The 8,576-nt window shown below is 35.1% G+C and overlaps 1 protein-coding gene across 2 annotated transcripts; it reads right to left on the bottom strand.

Annotated features, from left to right (window-relative positions):
• Positions 1 to 2,629: 2,629 nt before the first annotated feature.
• LOC128217066 (coadhesin-like) lies at positions 2,630 to 7,271 on the bottom strand. 2 transcript variants are annotated; one of them, XM_052923957.1, is made up of 6 exons: positions 7,179 to 7,271; positions 6,795 to 6,968; positions 5,747 to 5,823; positions 5,396 to 5,455; positions 3,729 to 3,831; positions 2,630 to 2,846 (listed from the first exon to the last, which is right to left on the bottom strand). In XM_052923957.1, the coding sequence occupies exons 1-6, from the start codon at positions 7,255 to 7,257 to the stop codon at positions 2,734 to 2,736; spliced, it is 606 nt and encodes a 201-aa protein (XP_052779917.1). In that variant the 5' UTR covers positions 7,258 to 7,271; the 3' UTR covers positions 2,630 to 2,733. The 2 variants fall into 2 exon arrangements, with proteins under 2 accessions (XP_052779917.1, XP_052780000.1); XM_052924040.1 differs by having other exon boundaries at positions 2,630 to 2,843.
• Positions 7,272 to 8,576: the final 1,305 nt, after the last annotated feature.

Raw genomic sequence — 8,576 nt, 5'->3', positions numbered from 1 at the left:
TTTTTTCATTTAAACAAACACTCGTTTGGTTAATGAATTAGGTATACTGTTTTGTCGCTAAAACATTAACCGCAAAATTATTTATAATACTCGTTTCCGAGTGTATACACACAAGACACTGTGCAATTTGTTTTGTCTGACGATACATCAATTAATTGTTCTTTCGTTCATGCGATAGATAGATCATTCAGATGGTCATGGAAACGAACAAAACGAAAAAAACAACTTTATACTGTGTATACAGAAAGGTTGGAAGGCAGGGAGGGGCGGTGTTCCTGGTAGGCATCTAATATTGATTGTTTAGTGGTATGTTCATGACGTCAATTAATGGATCAATTATTCAATCAATGGACCAATGAACTAGTCATCGAGAGCGAAACAAAATGCATATAAAGATAGGTAAGAGGGCTTATTTGGCAGTGGCGGATTCGTGGTCGTGAGGTAAAACACTTGAATATCATTCCAGGGGTCGCAGGTTCGATCCCCCGTCGCATCACTAAAAAAAACAACTTATCGTCTTCCGGGAGGGACGTTAAATGGGGGTCCCGTGTGACAGTGCTATACACTGGTGCACGTTAAAGAACCAGGGTAGCTCTAACCAGGGTTACATTCTGTCTGTGCACTATGCTCCAAAAACCTAAAGTGACTAACAATCTTAACGGAACACTCGCCGAATGGGCAAGGCCCGAGTGCGAGTATAAATAAGCTTACAAACCCCACCCCTTTAGTTGGCATTCAGACAAGTGTTACAAAATGAAATATGAAATCAATCAATTAGTCAATCAAGGGCTTTAATTACTCCTTTGCATATGAATGCGTATTTTTAGATCAACTTGCGTAAAATCGCAGTACGATTCATGTGGGACGTGCCTCTAGGTACTTTAAATATCTGACAGACCGCAATGAACACATGTATGTATACATACATATCATATGAAATGCCTCTATGTGCTTGTAAAATTGGCGTGTTTTCCATTCCTTAGTAAATTAATACGTTAAGCTAATGCATATTTTGATCGATCGATTGTTCTGTTTTTACTAATAAATATACATTTTTTAAAAGATATTCTGATTTCGGTAATCACTGGTGCTTTTTGAAGTGATGATTTGAATTTGACGGTGTAATACATATTCCCGAGTAACATTATTTTCAAGAATTATCCATTGATCTGAGCTCATTTGATCAATAAAATGCTGCAAGATCTTTATTATTTGAACCTATACTTGAGCTATGATTGCAAGTGTTTATGATTATACGTGTTTAATGTTGTACGTTAACACAGAGGTTAAAAATATGTACACATATTATGCTCATCACATATTGATGCACAAATCATGACTGCCAGGAAAGTTGAATTTATATTAAAAAGCTCAGAAATAGAATTCATGTACGTGGAGTGCGTTCAATCTCCAGTGGATAAAGCTCTATGGATATATATTTGGATTGTTAGAATATCAATCCTGATCAAAATAACATTTCTTTCAACTTTTCTAAACTTATGTTGGAAAGGAACCTTTTTATGTCCGTGAATATTTAAACAATCGATATAGTCCGACGGCTTTAACAATAATCTGCAAATATATCCATTGCCTTTTCATTCAGACTGGTCGCTGGTCAGACGCAGTGGTTATATTTCCTTTGTCAAGTGAAAGCACTGAGTTTGAAAAATCGCCCCATAATCACGCGCATACCTTTCGAGAATTATAACGATACGAAACACAGGGTACAAGTCAGCAGCTTAATACTGAAATAACCGATTAATTCATGGTTGTTAAGCTTATTAAGCCCTAAAACACTCATGACGAAAGACCTTAAAACATCTCAAAGAAGGCGATAACGCACCTATATATCAACCTTACTTCATGGAATATTTTCCACAAATCTCCTAAAATTGTCCCGCATACATTTACTGCGAAATGACTTACTGACTGCCATTCGGCTGGTGGGGGTAAGTATGTTTTATTTAATACCTACTTATTTCAATCACTTATTAAAATATTAAAATTTATGTTTACCCTCTTTCGAATTACAATAAATATATATATATATATATATTCCCACTTAAACCTTAAGTTGCATCAAAACTCTTTGACTAATTTTGAAATAAAATCCGCTCTGGTGTATCTGTATAAACTGCTTTAACTGAATTGCAACTCTTTTTCGAACAGGGATGTACATGTCATAACTGATTAGAAGTTTTATTGATTATTATGAGATGCTCAATAATCGAACAAGCTTTAAAATGTGATCAAACGCACGAGCTGGGACCCTCTGAAGTAGATCTAACCTCTTTGTCATCTGCACTGATCATAAACGAGTTCGTGCATAATGGATGTTATCATGTAATTTAAGAAGGAAATAAACGTTTTATTGAGTTCTACATTGTAATAAAGTGTATGATGAAATACAGTTTCTTTTTTGCTACAATATGTTCACGTTTAGAACTGTTCCAATGAATTGATGTTTTTTTTTTCGATATCATTATCTCTAGCTTGGCAAATTGTCGTGTTTGTGTTGTTGTTGTTGTTTTTCAAGAAAATGTTCACCGCATATAATCGATAGATGTTTCAATTAAAAAAATACGGTCAAGTGTCCCTCTTTATCAAACAAAAAACATAATCCGTTCTTTTTATTGTAAAAATAAATGATATTGATAAAATGCATTATGCTTTATTACAAACATTTGTTTTTAAAACTTTAAACACATTATACGCGTTAGAACATTCTCAATTTTATGTGCACGCATGCGTATTGCAGTCTTCCCTCTGGAGGAAATCGTCTTCGCAAGACACTCCGCCATTCGCCGGATGTGGGTTGTCACAGCGCCTGTACTGACTTCCGCCTGCTTCGAAAAAAATAACTGCCTTAGTCTTAATATTTATTTTCCAATAATTAAAGCTGCACTCTCACAGATTGAAGGTTTTGACAACTTTTTTTATTTTTTGTCTCGGAACGAGTCAATTTTTGCAAAAATCCATGGAACACAGTTATATAAGACTGCTGACAAAAAAATAGATCGCAGATTTTTATATTTGAGTTAAAAAAATGATGTTTTATGCATTTTTCCTAAACCGTTAGTAACGGTTTAAGCCATAAAACATTAATTTTCGAACGGAAATATGAAAATCTACGATCTGATTTTTTGTCAGCAATCTTATATCATTGGTTTGCAGATATTTACGCAAAAATTTGGTCTCTCCAAGACAAAAAAAAAATGAAGATGTAAAAAAGGTATATCTGTAAGAGTGCAGCTTTAAGACATTTTAAGTTAAAGAAGCGATATTCATATCAATTAAAACACGCACATACTTTGTTATTGCTGTGTGTACTACCGGAAAAAATGGTACAATGGAGACATTTCTGTATGGCCACAAAAAGGCCCCAAATCAAAGGTCGGTGAATGACGGTTATTTTTGTCAATGTTGTATCAATGTACTACTGTGTTTTTACTCAATTAGTTTCATTAATGAAACAGTTTAAAAATTATATTATCGAATAGAAAAGCTTTCATTTTCATGTATTTGGCAAATCTTATAATATCATTCTTAGTTTTAATCGAAAATAATATTGGTAATGTTTAATTTTACGAAATTATTAGAAATACATATTTATCATAATCGCCATTCATCAAAAGGTATATAATAACTTGAATGTATATAATAAGAGTATCACAATACTTTCAAAAATTCGACATACATATGTTTGTACTATTATTACTGCAATCTACCTCCACAAGTTCTGGAGCACTCGGACCAAACACTCCAATCTCCCCATCCACCACTGATGGCCACCCGGTCCACAAATGGCCAAGAGGAACCTGCACCCCAATTCTTAAAACAACAGCAATATTTTCAACATCAAGTACGAACTCTAAAGGTTTGGAGCACAACGATATAATACACCAACTCCCTATGTATGACGTACCATTTTGGTCACAAGACGCCAATAGACGACACTTGTGCCGAAATAGTGGTGCATCTCTTATGATAGACGTTTACCTTTAAATATAGGTTTAGTTGTATTTTTAAGATTAAGATATACTCCAAATATAGGTGCAGTTGTATTAATGAGATAAAGGTACTCTAAATATAGGTGCAACTATATCTATGAGATGATATCAAAATATAGGCGCAGTTGTATTTATGAGATTGTGGTTCAACCTTAATAGAAGTAAAGTTATATTTATGAAATAAAAACACATCGCTGCATTTAAAGCTGCAGGGGTGCAACTCTAAATATAATGTTGAAGAAGTATTTATGAAAAGCGGTGCACCATTAATCCATGGTTATGACTCATATGAAGAGGCTTTTGATCCAAATGGTTCACCAGCCGATGACGGACAAAGTCCTCGTAGAGAACAACTATTTTGTCAATATAAACATGTTAATACTATGTCCCAGCAAACTGCAAAGTTTTGTTCGTATGTTTGAAACAGTAAATTTGAAATGGAATTGACTTGAGGAAATAGGTTGATAGAAAATGCCCCCACCCCTTGTTGAAATTCCCCCTCTTATTTCCACCCCCGTTTTCTGTATTCCATTATTTGTGGTGTCTACAAAACATGTAACACATTGTGAACTCATACAAACATACAAACATACAGAGAAAATATGTCCCTATCTTTAAAGTATACAGAGCAGTGTAATATAAATGTCAAAAAATCAGTCCACAAAAGTGATGCCCTCTGATCAAAGACTTCCCCGGTCCACCACCGTTGAAGGCCATTCAGTCCATTAATATACACCACCAATTTAATATGTAAAGGGTTCTCTAACGACTTGATGTTATTCACCAGTGGATATTAAAATGCCATTTTCATTACAAAAATGATTTTAAAAGAAAAAGTAATTGAATACGTAATTAGTTCTTTAAAACATCTTATTACAATACTTCCCTGGCAGGTTTGTATGAAAGTTATGCTTTTAATATAATCAAATGCAGTTGGAACAGTAGTTTATCAGCTAGGCTATGTGAAGCAAATTCAACCTTAAAGGTGCACTCTCGCAGATTGACCGATTTGACAAATGTTTCATTTTTTGTCTCAGAATCAGTTGATTTTGGCATCCGTGTTTCCAAAGCAGTCTTATTAGAGGTTACACTCAATAAAACAGATCTCAACTGTTTGGAAAACTGCCAAAATTTTCATTTTTCTTAAAGCGTAAGTAACGCTTTTTTGCCATAAAACATCAATTTTCGAGCGTTGAAATAAAATATTGCGATCTGATCTTTTATCAGCTGTCCTATATCTACGGTTATTAGACCTTTACGCAAGATTTGGCTCATTCCCAGACAAAAAAAAATGTTGTCAAAACGGTCAATCTGTAAGAGTGCAGCTTTAAATACATTGTATCCATTTAACATATGACAGGATATTAAATCAAAAGTTAACTTACAGATGGAGGGTCTCCGTTCCAGTTCGATGATATTTGTGTATTGTCGATCTGCACGGGGCCCTGTAATGAAAATAAGAATAATTTTGCATCTCTTTAAAACATTTGAGGAATAGCAAAGGTTTTATGAAATTGAAAATAATTAAGATATTAAATAATAGTATTTAGTGTCTGAACTAATTTGAGCGTGTTTTTTAATGCGTTTTGTATAATTGAAACGAAATATATGTAATACTATACTATGTTCACAACTGGTTTGAGACACAAGACGTTGTAAATGTATTCGTGAGCGTTTATCAATGACAAAGCACACTATATTCGTAACTCCTTCTTATGCTACAGGAACTACTTTACCAGATTGACCACCATTGCAGTCTCGTAATTCTGTCGGGGACCGGGACTCAGTGTTGACAAATTTGTACCACAGCATGCTGGAATGTAAAAAGGTACGTTCCTACATAGTCTGTATGATACAGCTTCCGTTAAAGTCGTGACAGCGTGACCTGCGTATACAGTGTACCACAATTACCGTCTTGAAGTTTTGTTGTTTGTGCAGAATCGTAGCTTAGTGCTAAAGACGACCCTTCATAATTAAGCCAATTGCTGTTAGTGCGCATGCGCATATAGCCATGCCTACTGTTTGCATATACAAAGGCGCTATTTCAGTGTCAACTGTGACGTCACACTACCATGGAGGGGGGCATGCAGTGATTGACAGGTCTTTTTTCAACCGCACGGCATACTTTTAAAGCTGATGTAATTTGAAAAGGGCTAACACTTAGTCGATTAGAATATTTAAGTAATTTATTAGTGACTAAGAAACCACGGTCGCTTCGCTACGCTCCGCTCCCTTAGGTTCCTTATTAACGAATAAATTACTTAATAAACTTTGCTTTACTTTGAAGCCTTCTTCAATCTTCTCACTCATGCGCCAAATGGTTACAGGATCACATTGAACGGGGACGGGTGCATGATAAGACGTTAACATGTGCATTTCGAGGGCGTATCTTAGGACGTGCACCCCTTCCTCCAAGAACTGACAAATCTAGGAACAAAACACGTTAGGAGGCGCTTAAAGGTCCTCTTCTAAGAAATACAATGATGTCTAAAATTTGTATGTTTTTTTTACTGAATTGAAAAGAAAAGGCTACTTGATCAGTTTTGAGCATCTAACTATAAAAAATTGTGCCTTGTATGAAATTATTTTAGCTCTATTTCGAGCCAAACTTGTATCTCTTATACTCATCTTAAATGCACACTGCTTAACAAATCTTACAATCTATAGTGTTCACTTGTTCTCAGAGACTAACTTCAGTTTGCCTGCTAGTAGCTGCTTATCAAAATTACAATGCATACATGTATTGTGATATTGGCAAACATGAATTAATCTGCCCCAGCTCACTTTGTTGTGGAGTCGAAGTAGAACTTCTTGCCGTCGTAACTGTCAGACTTCTCAAGCTCGTCCCGCGAACCGACGGAGACCAGAGCGTCCATGTCGAGTTGGTATGGCTGGATAACTTCGATGGAGTAATAGCCATCACTTGGAAAGCAGATTCCGATGACCAGTAAGTCGCCACTAAAATGTTAGAGAAAGAAACGTAAGATAACAAACAAGACAGACATTTATGTTATCATACATGTGAAACGTTCAATTCTGTTTACCCATTTGTGGACGCATATATGCATTGACATTTAATGACCACCGATGCAGTGGTGGATTTATCGTCCATGGACTCCTACTTGCTGTGATCAATAACAACATAAGTACGCCCTCACAGCCACCTACATTTCAATTCCACTTGTGGTGTATCAGACTTTGTTTGGTACAGCGGGTGTGTAATGAACCGTGTACGTCCGACTGCCATCAACACGCACTTGGGGCCCTGTCGGCTGATCCATCCTAAACTGGAGCTAAGCGCTGGGCAGGTCGTCGCGCACAAATATGGCGTCTTTCTCATCATCATTTCATTATCATTATCATTATTATTATTATCATTATTATTATTGTTATTGTTTAAATTATATATCCTGTTATTAATTTTATTATTATATTCATTACTAATTTCTTCATTTGCTTAAAGACGCTTGTCCAAAATATTTACAGTAACACACATATTAGTTTTAACAAAGGTTCAAAGGTATGAATTATAGTTTGTCCTTATTAATGATTTTAATAAAGACTATGAACGTGGTAATTGTACATAAAGAAGTAGTCGTACATTGCCATATCTAGCAGTACACAACGCAAGACGCCACTCTTCCCGCAGGTAGCAATCATGAGCATCCGCCGTCAGATGGTCCGGTCGAACCACGTGGTACTTCTGCTGGGAACCATCCTCCATTTCCTGGTACCAGGTGAAACCGGAAATGAGTTCACCGTCTTCGCTCCCTTCCCAACCCGCATCGCTTGTTTGGCCGGAGACGGTGTATCGGCCTCCACCGAGCTGAGTAAAAAAAACAGTTAAAATATGTGTAAATGGCAATTTCCGTGATTAAATAAAAAAATAGGTATATTAACAGTTTAATATGTATGAATAAAGATTGGAACAAGTTCATGTAAATATATATGCGTAAATATCCATGAAGTAGTACTCATTTTAATAAAACAGTATGGCCTCGTCGAATTCAACATATTTCAAAACAAGTTCAGAATATTATTTTTAGTTTAGTATCGTAGTGAAATGTTTGAGAGAGTAAAATATACATGCAATGTATTTTGTCCTGGTGGAAGACAAAATAAGTAAGAACATTTTATTAGTATTTGTGTAAATTCCGTTTTCCCTTTTATGGAAAAGTATTTTGACAATGTCAAAATGTTTAGGTAAATAATGTCAGAATGTTTGAGGTAAAAAATGTCAGAATGTTTGAGGTAAACAATGTTAGAATGTTTGAGGTAAAAAAGAACCAAGCTATTCAACATTTTTGTTATATATTTTTAAATGGGAAATATATTAAATACAATAGTGAAAACTAGTGACTAAGAATTTCTTCAAGGTTTTTAAATGTTAACATATTTTTAAAATATCACCACAAAGCCGCAACACATAATTGTTGTTTGAAGAATGTCAAAGATATTGGCACCCGAAACCATTTCTAATCTTATTATTATTCTTTAGGAGCCAAAGATACATATTGCTTAGAAATTTTGCATAGCTCTCAAAAAATGTCCACAAATTTTGAAGAG

The sequence above is a fragment of the Mya arenaria genome, chromosome 1 (assembly GCF_026914265.1).
Source record: "Mya arenaria isolate MELC-2E11 chromosome 1, ASM2691426v1".
NCBI lineage: Eukaryota > Metazoa > Mollusca > Bivalvia > Myida > Myidae > Mya > Mya arenaria.
This window is presented reverse-complemented; position numbering and strand designations above follow the sequence as displayed.